At 41.4% G+C, this 20,967-nt stretch overlaps 2 protein-coding genes across 3 annotated transcripts in view; both read left to right on the top strand.

Moving 5' to 3' along the window:
* The first annotated feature begins 128 nt into the window (after window positions 1-128).
* LOC102217528 (arf-GAP domain and FG repeat-containing protein 1-like) lies at window positions 129-16,718 on the top strand. Of its 2 annotated transcripts, XM_005804773.3 has the most exons (14): window positions 129-505; window positions 1,709-1,802; window positions 3,637-3,752; window positions 6,007-6,151; window positions 6,492-6,612; window positions 6,704-6,808; window positions 8,634-8,666; window positions 11,131-11,376; window positions 13,310-13,382; window positions 13,484-13,527; window positions 13,728-13,820; window positions 14,566-14,685; window positions 15,490-15,560; window positions 15,647-16,718. In XM_005804773.3, the coding sequence occupies exons 1-14, from the start codon at window positions 339-341 to the stop codon at window positions 15,692-15,694; spliced, it is 1,476 nt and encodes a 491-aa protein (XP_005804830.2). In that variant the 5' UTR covers window positions 129-338; the 3' UTR covers window positions 15,695-16,718. The 2 variants fall into 2 exon arrangements, with proteins under 2 accessions (XP_005804830.2, XP_023202369.1); XM_023346601.1 differs by lacking the exon at window positions 8,634-8,666 and having other exon boundaries at window positions 130-505.
* A 494-nt stretch (window positions 16,719-17,212) lies between these two features.
* The window catches only part of LOC102224423 (insulin receptor substrate 1-B-like), a 57,375-nt gene continuing 53,620 nt past the window's right edge, over window positions 17,213-20,967 (top strand). Inside the window, exon 1 of the mRNA XM_014470895.2 lies at window positions 17,213-20,728. Coding sequence (XP_014326381.1) covers window positions 20,380-20,728 — 349 coding nt within the window. The 5' untranslated portion in view covers window positions 17,213-20,379. The remainder of the gene's footprint in view (window positions 20,729-20,967) is intronic.

The raw sequence follows: 20,967 nt of genomic DNA, 5'->3' as shown, positions 1-20,967 counted from the left end.
AAATATTTTTGACACGCAACCCGTTTATATTGGAACACAATTTTAAAAGCGCCACCTGTTGTCTCATTTTATTCTGAAGTAACTATGTTGTACTTCCGGTGTGATTTCGTGGCCTCTTCTGTCCAACTTGACGCGTATCTCCTGCGTGTATGCGTGTGTGTGTGTGTGTGTGTCTGTGTGTAGCCTTGCTCCGGGGCTGAAGCCGCAGAAAAGCCTTCTCCATAATGCGGGGCGTGAGGCGCTTCGTGCAGTGATCGGAGTGGCTCCAGGGGGGAGGAGCAGGAGGTGTTTTCGTACCGCTTCCAGCCCGTGTCTGCTGGCACCGGCCAGATACAACCATGTCGAACCGAAAGCACCGGGACAACCAGGAGATCTGCTCCCGCAAGGTCCGAGAGCTGGCCCAGTCTGGAGTAAACAAACACTGCTTCGAGTGCAACCAGCCCGGGGTGACATACACGGATATCACGGTGGGCAGCTTCGTCTGCACGTCGTGCTCCGGAATGCTGTGAGTAACCGAGCCGTTTCTGCACATCTAGACCTAACAGACGCAGACGGAGCTGTGGAGTAAAACTAACCAGGCCTGAGATTGCACCGTGCAGCCGCCCAGGCTGTGCAGAGCAGGGTATTATTTTATATTTCCCCCTCCCTACATTAACAGGCGGGTGTTGGTGCAGCAGCCCTGTATGATGATGATGATGATGATGATGTGTGTGTGCGCACATTAATTTACGCAGTGTCTGCCTCTGTCTCTCCCTCTGCCTGTCCTCCCAGCAGCTTCATAAAACGACAGACCGCTAGTTGGTCATTTTCCAGCTTTTATACCGTCATGCCGCAGGTTTGATACACTCCTCTCTCTTTCCAGGATCCTCTCCAAATGTGGGCGTGAATGTGTGTGTAGTATCAGAGTTTGTTCTGCATGATCAGTCCCAGCACTCCACAGGAAGGCGGGTTGTTAGTTATTGCGCAATCTTGCACAGCAGTGTCCCACTTTGTGTCCCCCAGCATGGAGAAAGTAGGAGGCTCTGGTTACCGAAAATTTATGTCCCCTCTTTTCTCTCTCTCTTTCTCTTTCTTTCTTTCTCACACATACACACCCGGACACCATTTCCCTTAACAAATCTGTCCCCCCCCCAAAAAAAATCCACAGTCACGTGTCGGATATTTCTCCTCCCACCTCCTATTTATCCGCCTACAGGTGCATCTGAGTGAATTGTGTTTAAAAAAGTTCATTTGTTTCAGTTATTGAATTCAAGGAAAAGTCATGGATCGATTAGTTGCTGTCATATTAACGGAAAGTTTAGTGGAAGGAAAAAAAAAGGTGCACTGCCTTGAGAGGAATATTATATATATGCTACAGCTGCTCAGTGGTTCAAATTTCTCTTTTCCTTACTCGTGCATCCCTTTTTCCTTCCACTCAACTTTCCATCAACAGCCACAGCACTCTAAACATTCAGCTTCTTTACCTTTTGACTTCGCCTCTTGACTTTAGCAGTCATCTACAGTGAGCAATCATCAACTAACAGTTTGACTTTTCACTTTTTCGTATTGAATTACTGAAAGAGAGAAACTTTTTCACAACATACTAATTTATTGGGATGCACCTGTCAGCTGCCTCAGACATGCAGACTCACTTTAAATCCTCACTGTTTGCCTCTTTGATGTATGAATATATTTTTGTTACTTTTTCTATCTCTCCTCTACATCCCAGGAGAGGCCTCAACCCTCCCCACAGAGTCAAATCCATCTCCATGACAACTTTCTCCCAACAGGAAGTGGAATTCCTCCAGAACCATGGCAATGAGGTAAGTGACGCTCCGTCTTTTCAGCTCTTGTTTTTGTTTCGTTGCCAGATGGAGCCAGTAGGTTGTTGGCTTAGTTGCCAGGTATTTGATTAGGGAACGAGAGTAAGAAGAGGTTTTGGAAAAAACATTTTTTTAAATAGTTTTGATGTAGAATATAAAATGATGCATGAGGTCATCAGTTGAATTAATCTCAGAAGTTCTGTATAGATACAAAAGAAAACGTTGTCTTAAATAAATCTGTGCAAGTCAAAAATTTTATTTTATTTTTTTCCAAAAGTTTTTTTTCTAAAACTGAGCCGCTGCATGGAATAAATTGGGAATGAAAGGTAAAAAGTTTTCACTGGCCTAAAGTGATTTTTTTTTCTTTGTTTGTTTTTAAAGTGTTTTTTTAAGCAAATAAGTTTGTGTCATTCTCAGTTTTTAGTTAATAATAATAATAATAATCTTAAACCAACTTAAATAGGAAACTCCAGCTGAGAAATTTATGAAAAATTTAAATAAGAATTTGCCTTCAGAACAGCAATTATTGCATTTTTCCTTTTTAGTATAATCTACGTATTACAGGGAGATTAATTTATATGGTTTTACACCTGTTAGATAAGGACTAATATATTTTAAGTTAGTTATCATACATTTATGGGGTGGAGTAACCTGAGACATTTCTGATGTCTCATAGCGTTGTGTTGACAGACCTGCTCCATTGGGGCAGGTCTGTCCCCATGGAGACCTCACACGCAGTGAGACCCCAGAGAACCGGTCGCTCACCGCAGAGCATCCGTTCAGATCTGGCAGTTTCTGTTTGATTGACAGGAAGCTGTACAGTTATACAATTTTTCCTTTTTCAACACCCACAGCAACACTGGGCCGCTCACTGGTTCCCCATCGTGAATTACTATTAAAGTAAGATTAGGCCGAAGGGCACAACGACCTGCCTAATTTCTCAAAGTGTTCATTTATTTAACTACCTATAAGTTCGGAATGCTATTAAATTAATTAGGACCTGAAATGTACGGAAAATGTTTACAGCTAGCGTCAGTTACTGAATCAAATTCTCAGACATTTAGTTGTTTATTTTTAGAGATTCATCTGTAAGCTGGCCAGAGATCAGCCAGGAAAAGCCTGAGCAGTTCATCTCTGATTATTTATTCTCTGTTTTCTATTGGATCTGTTGCTATCATATTATAAAAGTGTCAAATATTTATCAGCCGTAAAATTCAGTTTGTTGAGCTGCAGTTACATCGCTATGACAACTACCACCCTTCAGCTGATCTGCTGCTTATTCCACAATCGCTTTAATGGGTCATTTTGCATAATCGTTGTTGATGATTTTCCACATATATTCAGCTGGATTCTAATGAAAATGAATGGAGAGTTCGTCACAGTGCGACTGTGGGAGCCTCGGGGATCGGTTACATGGCACAGACGATGAATGAAGCACATCAGGCATGACTGCGCACTGATCTGCTTGGTGGTAACCCAGATCTGTGTGTGTTTCCAAGTCGAGCTTCATGTGCACCCAAGCTGAAGTGCGGAGGGTCAAGATTGCTCCCGTCATCATCCTCTCAGTGATCTAACCACTCATGACTCACAGGCAGTGTTTATTTGCTGCACTCTGACTCCTGCACCAGATGAATCACTGGGGAATAAAAAATAAATATCTTCTTATTTTTGTAAAAGATCTCTTTCATTAAATGTAAATGAAACAAATAGGGATTATGGTCTAATTTTAAACTCCAGCAGTTAGAAATCAACCATTACTCCTATTCAAATCCAATTCAAATCAACACTGCCCTCTTTTTAATGTTGTCGACATGTAAAATGTGTGTGTGTTCAGGTTGGTCGAAGAACCTGGCTGTGCGTGTTTGACCCGAAGGCCGATGGCTGCCCCGACTTAAAGGATCCTCAGAAGTTCAAAGAGTTTCTTCAAGATAAATATGAGAAGAAAAAATGGTGATAACTTTTAAAATACCTTGTTTCAATCTTAAAATAGGTTGTTTCATTAATGCTTTTTTTTTCTAAACTACAAAAAAATGTTTGCTTTTAAGGCAGGAAACATTCCTATCTGCTGATCAAACGGCAGTATCTGTCAGAGGTTCTCTTCTTTATTTGGCTCAGACCCACAGGAAATAAACATGGCTTCCAGAGCTAACAATTATACAAGAAGCTAAAGCTGCACTCATTGTGATGGTCTGGCTGTTAACTATCTGCATTATCGATGGGAGAAACTGTGTTGTGTCTACAAACACTGTGTTGTTGCTTTGCTTAAATCCAAGATATCAGTTGATTACTATTCCCAAAAAAAAGTTTCCTGTAGAGAGACTGTTTTGATGGCAGAGGAGATAACCATGCTGTGTTTACATCCACACAGTTCACCCATATTTCCTGCATAGAAGGTTTATGTAGCATGGCTGCACATTCCTTCCTTTTTCTGTTTTACCAATTGGTTTTAATAAATCGTGAAGGTGACCTGCTATGCTTCTTTGAACATATTAGGATAGAGCAATACAAAACATGCTCATTATGTCGTTTTTGCACAAAATAATTCTTAAGAGACAATGAGATTTTAGTTTGCCCAGTTCTGTCTACTTTAAGCTTATTTCAGGAGACATTTTAGTGCGTCTTGTCACTTTAAATCCAATTAGCTGCTGCTGGCCACGTCCCCCCAACTCTCGCGCAAAATGGCGTCAAACAGTTGCGCAATTATATAACCGTACATCTTTGAAAACCAGAAGAAAAGCCTCTGGCAACAACTAACAAGAATGCAGCAAGTGGTTTCTGGATAACAAGCCAACAACAAAACTCTTTTTTTTCCCGAGCAGCCGTTGAACAATGCAAACAGCTCACCAACCGGGTTGCTAGCTAACAGGCTGGGCCTGGCGCGGGTTGCCAGGCAACGGCGCAGGTGTACTTGGTTGGGCTCTTTGCACGTCAGCTTCCGTGTTCAGGGAAAAGCGGTTCAGTCCCTTCCGGTCATTTGCAATTCTAGCCCAAGGTAAAAATTAATGATACATCAATCCAAAGCCTCAACAAGTAAGCTGGAGAACGGTTTTAAGATGCACGCCTCTTCATAGATTCACAGACACGATGGTGAGTTTTACTTTCTTTAAACTTCGTGGCTAACATTAACTTTAGCTTATGCTAGTAGGTAATATTCTCTGACATTTTTCTTAGTAAATGACTGTGCCATTTAAGTATCTAAACATTCTACTGGATAATGTTATTTTTTCTTTTGTTTTTTAAATTATTTTGTACTTATTTTCAAGTATAAATGTTTATTGTCGTTAGTGTCAAGCAGAGTACCGGGGTAGATTACAGTTTGGGTTTTTTGCTTCCACAGCATGAGGAAGCACAACAAGCCCCATAGCTTAAAAGTAGGGCAGGTCTGGTGTCAGAGTTCTAGTTCAGTTGACTGTCCAGGTTCAAAGTTGCTGCTTTTAGAAAAATATGGCCATGTTCCTTAAGATCTCCGTGTTATTTCATTTTGTTACTTTTGCATGTTTTTTGGGAAGAGCTCAAATAGGACGGCGTTTACAGCAGTGTGCACAGGCGGATCAGTTTCTCGGCTGTCTGGCTGTGGTCTGCTCACTCATTCCCATGCACTCCTTTTTCAGGCTGAATACAGACGTTATTCCATGGAAATAACACAAGGACAGATGTTTCTCAGCTCCTTTATTTACCATCCGTCTCCCCCCGGTAGTTTTAGGCTGAAGAAGTCGATCCGGAGTGATCAGCATAGCAAAGGCTGCAAACTTTGCTATGCGGCGTTAGCTTTAACTGGTAGCGACGAATATTTACCGCCTTCTGAACTCAGGATCGTTTGGAAATCCATGAAAACTTAAAACCCCATTATTTTTGGAAGACAACAGTGTGCATAGTATTGCTTTATTTGCGTCTGAAATACGACTGTCTTTCCTAGCTGTCATGGTAACGCAAAGAGGAAGTAAGAAAGCCGCATTTCGCTCATGCGGATGTGACGTCAGCGCCGTAGGTGCAAAGAGCCCAACGGGGTTTCTAAAACATTTAATTTTCCATACACCATAAAACGTACTTTTCTAATCGCTTGGTCTGTTTTTAGAAGCAGTTGAAATGGAACCGAAAGGGAAGCACAAAAACGTTCAAAATATGAATTTTTCATAACAAGCCCCCTTAATATTATCCTGTAACAAAGCGTACTAAAAGCCTGGTTCTCCCTGTCTTTTTACAGGCATTTTTCCAAAAGCAAAAACCGGAGGGACGTGGAAGGCCCCTGGAGTCCCGGCGTCCAAGCCGTGCCCTCTTCCCATGGTCCATTATCGAGCCAGGGCCCCTCCCATAACTTGCCACCTAATGCCAGATCTACGAGGCCACTGGTAAGAAGCAAGAGAGTGGATGGAGACGCTAATGGAGAATCAATAAAAGAAGGGAAATAAAGTGAGAGCAGAAGTAAAAACTGCATGAAAAAGAGGAAATGAAAGGAGGCAGGATATTCAGAGGGAGCAAAAAAAAAGAAAGGAGAACAGCAGGTGAAGAGATGACCTGAATTCACTTCAGTGCTGCAGCAGAGAGGCTGATAGTTTGGGCAGTCGGAGGGCCAGGTAGCCTCCACATCAAAGGCTAGACTTATGAATTATTGAGAAACGATGAAACAGACTCACCCCGTCTGCCTTTTCCATTTTTAACTCCTCTTTCTATTTATCTCTTTTCCACCAGTCACAGTCGCAGCTGCCATCATGGGATCGCGCTCCCACCATCTCGCCCGCTGACATGCGGACCGACGCGTTCACGGCCAGACCTTCGCGCTCACAGAGCTTTCGAGATCATCCTCTGAAAGGTTAGAGGTTGATCCTCCGTGGGAGGAATTCTTTTCTTTCTTGTTTGTGGTATTAGATTTTATCACGTGTTTGTTTTTTCTTGTGATCCAGACTCCACACTGTGTGGCATAGAAAGACAGCGACCGGGATCCCTGTCGTCAGCACTGGGAGGTCAGAGCCACGGCCCCTCGTTCCCCGCCCTCCCAAGACCATCAGGTGGGCTTTGGTCTCCCTCTACTTTAGAGAAACATAGATCAATGTAAGGCAGTTTGTTCAGGTTTTGAAAGTGAAGGAGAACACCTCATGCTATTAGAAAAAACTATTCACCTTTATTGTTTTATTCACAAGTGAGATCGTCTCCCCTACATCAGTATTTAAATATCTAAAATATTTGTGAAGTGTGGTTTTTCTTCTTTGTAATTGAAATGTGAAAATATAGACAAGCCGTGCTTGAAATGTTCATTCACACATTATACAGTCCCTTATAAAAGAACTCATTTATCTTGAGCTTTTTCACAATTTGTCATATTAAAATCACAAGCTCCTGTGCATTTTAACAATAGGCTTTTATGCAATTTAGAGCTGTACTTTAGCAGAACCATTCGTATAAAACTGCTAACTCTACTGTTATCCCCATAATCGAATGCTAATACTAAGTGTTGCCACCTTTCAAATACTAAAGTAAGTGCATTGTCTTTAACTTATGTAGTTTCTGAAATATAAGTAAGTATATTATCTCTACAAAGTATATTTTGGAAATATAAATATTATATCTAAAGACTATACCTCTTTAAATTACCAAAATGTTAATGCCAGCATAAGCCTGTTAGCTAGTGCTAATGTTAACACCAATGTTGCTTGCATTTGGAAAATGGAACAAGTATCGACGAGCCTTGCATTTATATGTAATAGATGCTAATATTAAAATTAAGGTTGCCATGTATAGAATATATTTTGGACAAAATTTCTACTGAAATATCTCGAGAAGCAGAAATTGACAGAAAGGATATAGAGATTTTTTTTGTTTTGTTTTGGGTGGGATAATATATATGTAGCATCTCACTGCAGTAGATGTGGACACACACATCTACTGGTATATCCACACTCCACACCAGTAGATGGCGGTAATGCACATCAATACGTAGCTTGCCAACCGGCATAAAATAAAAGAGAAGGTTGCCATGTTTCACACTTAGAAAAAAATATGTTATCTCTAGACAGTAAACGTGTTTATATTTTATAAAGTTGACAAAATTAACATTAGCATGTCTGCTAATGCTACTGTTAGCATGCTAATGCAGAGATTTCACAGCTAGATAGTGATTTTGTTTAGTTTTTTTTTTTTTAATGCCCAGGCACACTTAGGCAGCTCCCTTGGCACTTGTTAGGCAGCTCATCCAGAGCCAGAAGATTTTTGAGGTTTTTGAAGTGCATACCAAAGCCAGATCTGTGATCTTCAGCCTAAACTGTAAACATGTCAAAAACAAGTTATAAATTATAACATGAAAGACGAGACAAACTTTTGTGTCTTCAAGAGCTGCTCTGAAAAAAAGTATGGTGGCTTTAAACATGTTTAATTCTCTGATGGCTAAACCCAGAAATTTTGAGAAGCTAAAGCTTTTGTTGATGCGGTGGCCTAATGGAAAAGTGTAACGTTGAAAATTGTATCGTGAAATTTACAGTCAGTGCCATGATAACATTTCAAGCTACGAGGGGTTTTCTGGACTGAGTATTGTTAAAGATGCAAAAACAGCTGCTTAGCATAACATAGCAAATGAGTGAACATTTTGAACACAGCTATAATGTCGGCGCCACGCTGTTTCTCACAATCATCCTTGTATATTCTCTCTGATTTTTGTTGTTTCATCACGTTGCCACACTGGGTTTGCTTTTCATGAATCTCAAAACCAAGCAGGCTGCTCAGCTGTCGACAGGAAGCAGCAGGAAAGATATGGTGATCTAACATGAGTGACGTTTTCCTTTTTCTTCTCTCTCTCTGTGTCTATCTGATGTTTCTTCGCTCTTTCCTTCAACCTCGTAGCCAGTAGCTCGTTCAAAAACCACTTCACTTTAGGTAAGACTCATTGCTTTTCGAGTTTGTGCTGAGTGGCTGGAATCGATAAGTACTTCCTCTGTGTATCATTTATAATAGATGCCTTATCTGTGGATGTGTCAGTGCTGGCCGCGCCTTACATGCATGTAAATTTACAACAAACTGCATTTTTTTATTATAAACTTTAATGTATTTTTTGTAATTGACCATCACAAAGTTGTGGTTAATTGGAAAGTAGAAGGAAAATGACACATGGTTTTCAAAATCTATTATGATTGAAAATATTGGAGTTTGTTTTCAGACTCCAAGACTCCACTAAATAATCTTTTTCTGCAATTAGGGCTGCAAATTGAATCCAAGTGATTATTTTTACTTTTTTTTTTTTGGCACATCAGTGTAACGGGAGTAAAATACTACGATTGCATACCAGGGTCATTGTAGATAGAACAAAGGAGGAGTAATTTCCACTAAAAAACACAACTCTTAGGACTTTTCTAGAAAAAAAAATGGAAATTTCTGAGCTTGAAATGTCGAAGATTTGCTAGAAAAGTCAAAATTTCTATAATTTTCTCACAAATATTTCACTTTTGGAGCTCGAAAATTTCCTCTTTTTTTCTAGAAATTTTCAAAGATTCATCTAACAATTACTGAGTTTTATCTTGCAAATTTTTAACTTTTGGAGCTCAGAAATGTACTTGTTTTTTGGCAAAAATTTTCCTTCTATGTACAATGGCACTAATACGCCTTCGTAGAATACAAACGCATGCCACACTTTCCAGATTGTATTGTGAGATAAATTTGAAAACTGTGTACTATTTTACTTCATAATTATTCGCCTTGTGTTGATTTTTTTTCCCCCCATTAAGTTGTATTGCAGTTTGTTGTTGTATTAAACTTCAAAAAGGCTCCAGTGTTAGAAATACGCTTAAAAGGCGCTGTATGTTACAGCAGATGAGCAAAATCTCCTCACTGCTTTCACCCATCTAAATCACTGCAGACAGGCATCACCTACTGAAATTGGGGTCAGTAATTTTCTTCATCAGTCAGGTTTGCCACTTCAAAAGCTGAGGTCTGAGGCCTGGGAGGGTCAAGGAGACACATTTACTCAGAGGGAATAGAACGAGCTTAAAGCAGGGCTATTTTTGGGCTGCGCCTCCCTCTGCTGCGGCCTTCGTCAGCACAAGGCCGCTGATATTTCGCACCGCGCTGCCGCCGAAGCTCTCGAAAACTATGTGGGGCGCAGCTGTAATCCCATTCCAAACAAGTATTCTTAGAAGTTCGGGTATGCCTGCAGAGATAGGGCCTAGCCAACACTTCACAAATGCCCTTCGCAAATGACATCGGAGCCCAGAAACATGCGGCATGGGTGATGCATGCCTTGAATCAGTGGATTATCGGAATCAGGTCAAGTCTGGTTTCTGTCTCTGGCTCATCAGCTGACAGGGGGGGAGGATGGATTCACCTTTTCGTCTCCATGCTAGCAAAAGCTGATACCCAGCATGCTTTGCTGCTAGCTGCTGCTCACTACATGGAGGCTATTCTTAGGCTCTAACTGTTGCTTTTAAAAATCTTGTCGCCCTTTCTGCTGTGCTTTTTTTTTAAGTTTAAAGCTTAAAACTTATAACTGTTTTATTCCACATTCCTCATGCACAAAGCTAACGCTGCCACCGATTATCTTCAGAGCATGAAAATAATGTTAACTTGGCGTGAGATTGTTTTTCTCTGCTTGACGTTTATGTACAACGAGCCGAGAGCGCATCAGTTAAAAGAAAGATATTTAAAAGAAAGCCGCAGGGTTCAAAAAGATCAATTATTTCAGAAAAACAACAGCGGAAAGAGTCAAAACAACACATTGCAATTTAGTCCTAGTGTATAAAAACAGCACAGTTCTTAAGCAGTTTTTAAAACCCAACTTCCAAATACAGACAAAAATGGAAAAACGTGTGGAAATCTAAGTACAGCCCATGCTTCCTTAGCTTTTGCAGATATTAATTTCTCCACATCTCAGTTAGGCTGCAGTCTGGACTTTGATTAGACCATTGCAGGACCACATTCTTTTCCATTACAGCCAAACATTTCTACTTTGTTCTGACCTGCTCAAAGCACAATCATCAGAAATCTTGAGGCTAATTGAGACAAAACTTTGCAAACCGAAGTCATGATGCTATTTTCTTTTTCCACTCTGGCATTGTGTTGAACCACACCTGTTCACCACAGATCAGGAAGCATGTCCAACTCCTGCTGGTCATACTTGTTGATCATCAATTAATTTGAAGCTGCAGGGGCGTACTTATATTTTCTGACAATTCATGAAATCTATATTTTTATAGACTGTGTAGGTGTTGCTAATGTAAAACTTTCTAGAAGTCGTATTGGTGTCTAGTTTTGAAATATCTCCACAGTTAGTCTGTTGTTCCCACAGCAGGTTTTTAGAGCTCCAAAGGTCGTAGTTCATCATCATTAGCTGTTGTTTTCTCTCCCTCAGGTCGTACAGTGTCAGTCTCAGGAGTCACAGGGCCCTTCAGAGCCTTCCCAAAGTCTCTAAGCGTGGATTTCGGAGGTCTAAACCATCCTCAGCAGCAGAACCTCCCGCAGTCTCTGTCCCAGCCGCAGCAGCAGCCGGTCGGCGTCAGCCAGACGACGCCACCGGTCAGCGCTTCCAGCAACCGGGACAAGTACGCTGCCGTGTCGCAGCTGGACATTGTCTTTTCTGAAACATCTTCAGCTGCAGGTATCCAATGTTTGTCGCTCGCTGCTTAGTAATCTTTCGAAAGCCCAAATAAACAGAATTGGATCGTAGTTAAACTTTGATGAAGAGGTCAAAGTCCAAAGAAGCATTTTGGGTGACCCTCTACCAGCAACTTTATTAAAGGAATGCTAAGGATTCTGGCTCATTTGAGGACAAATATAAATCCTTTATCTGGCAGGATTCCCTGCACACTCTTGAATTATTAGTAAAAGTCGTAACATTCAGGTCTGTGTGGGAAATAGAAACAATTTTGGGGGGTTGTCCGAAGGTTCTGAATTACTGGAAAGATGTTAATAAAGTAAATCAACTCACTTTCAAAACTCTCATTCCTGGTGATTTTAATATAATGTATCTAGGATACAAACCTCCACAACTTAAGGGAACAGATGAAAATCTGTGTGATGTTCTTTTGGCATCAGGGAAGAAAAGAAAAACGAAAAGACGGACGGTACAACGTGAACCCACTGTTAGGGAATGGAATGAGAGGCGGCCATGGTTGTTTAATTTAACTTCCCTTTGGGATCAATAAAGTTTTCTGAATTGAATTGGAATTGAATAAACAGAATGGGGGAAAAATAAGACATTTGCTGTTAATCTACAGATGGATATTTTTATTTAACTCTGGGAGAAGTGGTAGAGATATGCCAGAAAGTGTACATTCAATTTTATTTGAAGTAAATAAGGAGCTACTTAAAGCATGAAAATGCTCCTAAATCAACTGCAAATGATCTACTTTTTTAAAAGGAGAAAAACACAAGATGGAGACAACATGAAACATTTCTTTATCTTTTGCTCTGCCTATTTTCTTTTCTGGATTGATTTGTGGCTATAAAGTGGTGATTGTGTCTTTGTGTTTCTACCAGGCCTGTCACGATAACAAAGTTTGCTGGATGATAAATTGTCCCAGAACTTATTGTGATTGTTGTTTCGAGAACATTTTCAAGTAATATAATAGGAATAATGGCATAAAATGCAAGGACACATTCTCAAAGAACAGAAACAACAATAAAATAAATTATGAATACTATTATGAAGAAATTATGAAGATTATCTTTAAAAAAAAAATAGGGATACTTGAGACAAAAACACCACAGACTGAAAACTTTTGTCATTCAGTTTTTGGTCAAAAGAGAAAAACGATAAATCAAGCAAAAGAAAATTACCTGGTTTCTTTTACTTGATCATGCGACTTAATTGATTTATTGTTTATTGTTTCAGGCCTATCTACCAATGTGGAGAAGACTAAAAAAATAAAACAAGTTAAAAAACAGGAAAACACTTCCTCCCGCGGTCCTGTAGCTGTAGTAATATTCTGGGTTTTGACTCTGACACAGAGGCAGTGTAAGGAGTGTGTGATCCAGATTTTGATGGCCAGCTCAGCGTAGTTGCGTAACACCGTTACTCTCCAAATGCCAAGACTCGCAGCAGCTGAATTATGCTCATTGTGTTTACTCCAGATTCTGCGCAGTCAGGTTCAAAGGACCCTGTTGACTCGTTTTAAAGCGATCGGCCGTGTTTGTCTAAATACCAAGCTGGCTGCTCTAATGGACGTAACGCATGTGAGGAGCCCTGGGGCTTTCCGCAAGAAGCCTTGCTGTTGTTGCTGTTGTTGTTTTCCAGCTTCATCGCAGCCTTCTCTGTCTGGCAGGAAGAGCTCTTTATTGATTTTCTGCTTCAGCTCTCTTTGATCCATATCAAGCCAAAACTCAGAATTTTTTTTTTCCTTTTCTAATTCGGTTAATTCTTGTTTTCCCCCAATGACTTACACACTGCAGCACCACAGTTTGAGCCCTTTATCAGAGTTTTACTCATGTTTTAAGGTAATAGTAGTACTCTATCTTTTAGAACAGGGTTAATGACGGGCCTGAGGTCATATCATGATGGGGGTTTTTCTCTGTGAAATGCTTGCTTGCAGCTCCACCTAGTGGCCCTCCGCAGTACAGCGCTATCTTTGGCAGCAGGCTGTCGTCCAGCTCCACTCCTGCCAGGTATGAAGAGAAAAGAAGCTTTTACTTCAACGCAGTCAGGCTTGGATCGATTCATGAGTATTTTTATTTCTTTTTATCTTCTTCTGCTCCTCCGCCCCCAGCTCCCCTGGAGTCGATGCTGTATCCAGCTCCCAAAGTTTTGGAAGTGAGTACAGAGCACAGACCGCCTCGATCCAGCCCCGCGCTGCATTTACATTCAGCCCCTTTCATCCTGAAGGAGCCGTCCAACACCACCACTCATTATGCTGAGACTTAGAGTCAATCTGAATCGGCAGGAATTTGCCCTGTTAACCCGACGCATGGTGAATTATCTCCCCACTCCCCGTTTCTCCTTGTGTGTCTCAGATTTCCCAAACCCATTCAGCTCCAGCGCCGGGTCGGCTTCCCAGCAGCCTGTTGCCCTCTCCCCCAGTAACCCCTTCAGCAGCGCCTCAGGAGGTAAGCCTCATGCCTTGCAGGAGCTGTAAGATTTTTTTTTTCCACATTTTGTCAGTAAGAAAGCACTCAGAGTTCAGAGTCTGGCTGCCTGGAGGCAAACAGTACAGAAATGAGGGCTGCTTTAAAACGTCACTCTACTGTAGGCAGAGTTGGGTTGTAACTAGTCACACTGTAACTTTTTGGCAAAATTTACTTTTAGGAATATTTTTCTGCACTGTACTTATTCTTTATTATGAAGTATTGCTACTCTGGATACTCTACCCACTGTGAGAAACTTCACTGAATGAAGAATAAGCTTGTTGTAAGCATAGATTCGCCACACACACACAAAGACACACACGTGCAATTTTTGTTAAAGTTTCATAAGTCACTTCTTGGATGGCTACTTTTTACTTTTACTTGAGTGAAAATATGTTGAAGTAGTGCTACTCTTGGGGTTTGGATACTCAACCCACCTCTCACTGCATGCCGTTGTCCCTATAAAGCAATTAAGATCCAGATTTTTCTTTTTTGGTATCAACCCATAATCAGATTTTTAAGTTTTTATTAAAATTTTGTAATAAAACAGACAGAATAGCGACACATGTCTGCGTTGTCAGCACCAGTAACCCAGTAAGGCGTTACTTTGGCGTCTCCACGCTCCTCTTGCTTCTTTGTTCAACATAGAAATGAAAAGTGGAAGCAGCTCTGTGCCGTCTCCTCTTCATCTGAGTAATGATGTCTTTTCCCTCTGATTTCCCTCCAGGTGACTCCAGTGCGTTTGTCACTTCGCCCACCTCTGTTTTCCCTCCGTCTGCTTCCTTCCCGGCTCCTGCCACCCAGAATGCATTTCACCACGAGTCAGTCACCAATCAAGAAACCAACGGTGAGATTTTGCTTTATTTGCTGTAGTATCATGTCTTATGTGCCGAGAGGACCATGAAATAAAACCTTTAATCAGGGAAATATTGTTGTTTTGTCATAAAAACACAAACTTTGCAAAGAAAAGGTCTTAAAATATGTTTTTGTTTCCTTGAATGGCTCAGAGTTGAGGAGGAAACAATGTATTTCCTCAATATAATGAATAATAAAGAGAAGAAAAACATAATGAGCTCATTAGTTATTCAATAATATTGTACATTTATGCCGCTCAAAATTGTTCATACCCTTGAATGATTTAAAGTTGTTTTCATTCAAGTTTCCTCCCATATGAGGAATGAGAGGCATTGCCTAAACATTAATTAAAGAACAATAATAAATAATAAAAATTGACTTGTTTGTCTCATAAAACCCCAATAAAAACATCTAAGTCTGTGGTTTTTACTGCAGACCAGACCAGAATACGATCCATTCAGTATTTCGTCATTCACCAACCGGTACCCAGAGGTCAGCAGGTCAGGAACACCCGCAGACGCAGCCAGTGCACTGAAAAAAGATTCAGCTCAAACCTTTTAAAAAAAAGCTGTGTTAATTGGTCAAATTAAGGTAATCAAAGTTAATTTATTAAGTTGTAAGCAAACATAAACAAAGTGAGTTCGATCAACTTCATTTAATTTCTTGTGACTAATTAACATATTTTTTTAAAGTTGGCGCGGCATTGTTTTTTGTTTTGTTTTTGTTCTCAGTGTGTCTGGATGCAGCTCCTGTTTGGGTCTAGTTTCACCCATCATGTTTCTGTCTCCTGCTGCAGGTTTCGCCTCATTCCCCGAGCCTGACTCTCAGCCCAAAGTCCCTCGGCCCATGTCTGTGAACCCGTTCACGGTGAGTTCGCTGCCCGGAGAGCCAGTGGGGAATGCGGCTTGCTCTGTCTTGCTGCTGTTTCTCACTCTGCCTCTCTCGTTCTGCAGGGGAATGTTTACCCAAGTCGGGGGACATCGAAAAATCCCTTCATCTGACCCCCCCCCCCCCGCCTCTTCTCCATCTCCTCATCCCACACCTCTCCTCACTTCGCTGGGAACCGAGGGAGGAGTGAACTTGAGGAGCTGCTGCCATTTCAAAGCCTCTGGAGTATTTCCACCCGGTCAGGGAGGGGCGGACCCTCCTCCATCGCGCCCTCCCTGCCTCCTTCTCTCCTCTGTGTCTGTGTTTACGTGTTTGTGGAGGAAAGAAAAATAACAGAAAAGGGTGTGAATGTAACAATGAAACTGTATGTGTGTGTGTGTGTGTGTCATAGGATGTTTTTCTGTGACAGTAGATGCCACCTCAGGGCTCTGTGGGAGTCACGAGTGAACAATGCCTCTTTAATTTTACCCACAAACTATATCACACACACACATGTTGCTGCTGCTGCTGCTATTGTGCTTTCATCTCCTGCTTATAAGTGCAAAAAAATATATATACATATAAATATATTAAAGCAACACACACCCCTGCAAAAGCAGCCCACCGGTAAGAACGTCCTCTGCTTTAAAATCTTTGAATCTCAGCTGGTGGAACAAAGACTTTGACTTGTCATCGCAAATGCCCTGCAAATAATTTTGAACAGCCTTAACAACCTCTTGATGCACGTGAATTAGCGTCTCAAGAAAAAACGAGCGTGCGTGTGTGTGTGTGGAACATGTTTGCATTTCTCACTTTTTTTAAAAAATTCCTGGTCAAAGTATCGATCAGTGATTATCAGTGTTTTTCACTCTCAGGCTGCATGCGCTTATAGGGCTAAAAGGAGATGCTACTGAATGTAAAAGCAAATTTCAGAAAAAAAAAGAAAAAGAGAGAGACATAAAATATGTATAAAAAGTTCACAGCTTCATTTTACTGGACCAAAATGCTTTTTGTTTCTTTTAATTGAAGTAAAGGTTATTTCTTTTATTTTGCCAAAAAGAACAAAAAAAGTAAGAGTTTCATGTATTAACCTCTTTGTAACGACACGTATTCATGTTCATAAAATCCAATTCTTAATATAGTGAGGCTTTTTCTGTGTTTCTGACTATTTTTATTCGCACATAATGGAAACATCTTCACCAGTTCAGAATGACTCAAAATCTGAAAATTCATCCGATGGTAGAAACGATCTTTTTATGGTTATTATAATAAAGTTTTGTTATTGCGTTCACACAGCTGACATTACAGTGAAAAATGACTGGGAACTCTGGAACAATGAGCTACGAAAGTTTACAACAGTCATGGTGAAATTAAAAAGCCCCCACCCCCCACGCCCCCTCCTGTTGTTTAGCAGTACCTTTGCTAAAAAACAGGGGGCGGTAGACTGTTATTTTATGTTTGCCCTCCTGCACAAGGTTACTTTAGGATGCATATTGCATAACAGCATGCATACTGCATAAGCATGCAGCACGAAGATGGTTCCCGTTTTGGGTGTTTTAAAATATTCATTTAAATCTAAAAGATTTTAATGCGCTTTTCCTTCCCCCCCCCCCCCCCTAATATTTAATAAAAACAAAGGACTGGAGATTCCACTGGGTGTAGAGACGATTTTAAACAGAGAAAACAGTCAAATGTCTGATTTTTCAATTTAATACAGCAACATAATCCAAATGAAGAATAGAAATAACAGCTCCTAAAGATGTCTAAAGTTGACCCTTGATTTCGCTACTGTCTGGAGAATTTCTGCTGATTTAATCACCGTTCTTTGGACAGAGTTGCTGAATCTGCAGAGGTCATGCGTCAATATATCCACATTTCAACAGGAGACAGATAGGGACTGCTTTTTTTTATTATTTAAACAATAAATAGACCAGGATGGACCTCCTGGAAGCGCCAAGGCTAAAATCTTACGCCACAGTGGAGAGGAGAAGGGATGTTGCCTTCACGTGCTGTGGGAATCTTCAGGAGCTCGCGTAAAAAGAATAGCTAGAGATGGACATGCGAAAACACAAACAAAATAGGAAGATGTTGGTTAGAATACTGCTGTAAATAATTATATATGAGCTTATTTATAAATACATAATAAGAGTTTTATACTATCAGCACTAATTTAGAGTCTGGTGTTATTTTTTTCAGTTTATTGTGAGGTGCGAGGGTCAAATTGACGAAAAAAACAACAACACTATAGGGACATTCACCCCACCGAGCAAAATTGTCACAACATTGCAGTCTACACACTACAATTATTTTTGGCAAAATCCCTTTAAAATAACTTTCAAACTGTTCTGATTTGTGTAATGAGAGAAACAAAGCAGAAAAGTTTGGATATCAGCACCAAATATTTTTGGTTTGAATAGTCGCCTATTTTCACATAACAGGTACAGGTATTGTATATCTACACCTGTTATGCACACTTTTGCATAACAGGTTAATTTAATGAAAAACATAATAAGATGTGCATTTACTTTTTGATGATATGTGCAAATAGAATAGACAGGTTATAGATCTTCCAACATCCATACCGCTTAAGTTTGCATCATTAGTCCATGATCAGTGGTTTGGAGTAAAAAAACTTATTTATTTTTCTTTGTCTTTGTCTTCAGTCCGTTTCTTCAATAACTGTTTTCATCGTTTTATATTTCTGCATTCTTCCCCTTTAGTTGTTTAAGTTCTCCCTTCCCAGGTGAGACTGATTAGTCCTTTAGTTGTCAGAACTGCGGTGAAGCTCCTGAACGCACCGTGCTCTAGAGTACTATGGAGGAGAGTTTAGTGAAGGGAATTCCGGTTCTTTTTTAAGATCCCGATGGTTTGGCTCAACTCGAATCTCCCGAACAGCTCTTTACTTCACATCTCCTCTAAATTTCACATATGTCAATGTTCTTATAGTTATTTAGTATGTGTCCATACCTGCTGCAAATGTAAAACACTAATAACACTCCAAGCATAAATAATGTTATATAAATTCTAAAATAGCTATCATTTTAAACCGATAGCGAATGATACAAAATAAGGTCAAATCTCACTTCCTAGTGTTGCCTCCATAATTACTCCTTCGTTCATTGTAGCACATCTAAGAGAAATAGGTAGAGTGGATAAAATATCCATATGAACCCATTAAGAAGGAAAGTACATGACGAACTGTCAATAGTTTGTGTTATGCAAATTTTAGCAATGGCCTTTTGAGGTTTGCTCTCTCTGTGGGGGGTACCAATGCTTGTCTGCTGGACCCTCACAATGCGGAATAAAAAAATGCAAAGTGAAATTAAATGTTACCATAACTCATTTCATCCAAGTATCTTCAAAGAGTTGCGATGGTTGGTGATGTTATGGCCAAGAAGGATCTCAGGTAGCAGTCAGTCTTGCAAAGTATCTGAGGAGGCCTCTGACTGAAGACTGTTGTATGACAATCTAATGAGAGTTATGATTTGCTAGCAACTCAATGTCCAGGCAGTTGAGATGATATTACGCAGTGACATGTAATTGGAAAGCAGAGCTAATCCACTCATTTGTTTTTGTCATTCCTCTTTAAATCTCTGTCTGGCTGTGTCGTCAGAAAACCATTGGAGTAGGGGATAATCGTTACCCATCATGATCAACAAAAGGGATGGTTTGAACTTTCTCCTTCTCTCTCTGAAGCCTCTTTCCAACTTCTGGGATTTCAGGTGATGCCGATGCTAATCAGCTGCTCCCATTTGTAAAAACAACACACTGTTGTCCAGGTTACACGCCATAACAACTGTCTGAAAGCAAAAAACGTAAAACCATAAAACCTTCTAGATGCACAGCATTAAAACCAGAGGGAATAATAATCCAAACAAGCAATGCCTCAACAAAAACAGTTACCCACGTAAGTCCAAAATGCTCGACTATGAGCTGGACTACATTCTAGAAAATGAATCTGGAAGTTTTAACCCACATCAGCAGACCAGTTGCATTCACTGACTTGCATTTGTGTTTGGTAAAAAGGATACTGAAGTGCTTCAAATATTGTGTAATCAGTTGACATGAGTTTCAGCTTTTGAGTCAAATTACTGAAATTAAACGATTTTTAAAAAAAGATACTCGAATTGTTACATCCCCGAGCTTAGGTTGTGTTGGGATAATTTTTTCTAGGAACGAAGTAGAACGTTCGCGGAGACGAGCCGGCACGTCGAATCGGCTCGGTCACGGACTCCTCTCGAAGTGAGCGACTGTGCCGCTCCACGGTAGCAGCTCCGCTTCGCACTTCCAGCCGCCAGAGAGCCGAGCTGAGCAGAGCAGGGCCGGGGGTGGGAGGACAGACGCCTGGGCTCCGTGCGCTGTGATGTGCAGCAGATGGGATTAACCCGCTCAGACAGCTCTGGGAAACGCTAATAGTAGTAGCGGTAGTAGTGGAGGAGAGCAGGGAGGTGGCGGAGGAGAGGGGGGAGCCCCGCGTAAAAGCTGCGCCGCACGTGGAAAACTTGCGCTGTTCCGTCCCTTGGAGAGAAAACAAGCTTCCAAAAAAACAGACGCCAACAAACAGACCCGGGTCCAGACTCGCAGCAGCCGTCCGGATCGACCTCTAGCACTCCTCGCGCACATGCCTGCTGTGTTGATGTGGAGGAGAGGGGGTCAGCGGACCGGGGAGCATGTTTGAATCATCTCGCTGAAAGTTGCAGGGGAAAGCCAATTCCAGCTGACCATCTCGCTTGCTTTTCTTTCTCTTTTGTTGTTGTTGTTGTTGTTTAGTTTTTTTCTTTTTTTGTTGTTGTTTTGCTTTGGTGGAAACCTAAACTCGATGGAGGGCCAAGCGGGCGAGCTGCACGGCAACGAGGACGTGCGCAAGAGCGGCTACCTCCGCAAGCAGAAGTCCATGCACCGGCGCTACTTCGTGCTGCGCGCCGCCTCGGAGCGCGGTCCGGCCCGCCTGGAGTACTACGAGAGCGAGAAGAAGTTCCGCGGCAAGGCCCCCGTCCCGAAGAAGGCGGTGGCGCTGGAGACGTGCTTCAACATCAACAAGCGGGCCGACTCCAAGAACAAGCACATGATCGTGCTGTACACCCGGGCGGAGAGCTTCGTCGTGGCCGCGGAGAACGAGGAGGACCAGGACGAGTGGTTCCAGGCCATGGTGGAGCTGCAGTGCAAAAGTAAGCCGCAAACACGCTCCCCGAGACCCCACGCTCAGGCACTGGGATGGTGGATGAGGAGAAACGTGGCAGTGGCTGCAGTGGCGCTCTGCAGGGCAGCTCGGGACATGTTTCATTGGTGTTTTGGGGTAACAAGAGGGGATTGTTTAAAAGCCATTCACAGCTTGACTAGACAAGTTAGTCTGCGTGGCGTGGCGTGGGTTCCCACCCTCTCTGACCTTTTAAAAAAGTGTTTATAA

This window comes from Xiphophorus maculatus, chromosome 14 (genome assembly GCF_002775205.1).
Source record: "Xiphophorus maculatus strain JP 163 A chromosome 14, X_maculatus-5.0-male, whole genome shotgun sequence".
Taxonomy (NCBI): Eukaryota; Metazoa; Chordata; class Actinopteri; order Cyprinodontiformes; family Poeciliidae; genus Xiphophorus; species Xiphophorus maculatus.
This window is presented reverse-complemented; position numbering and strand designations above follow the sequence as displayed.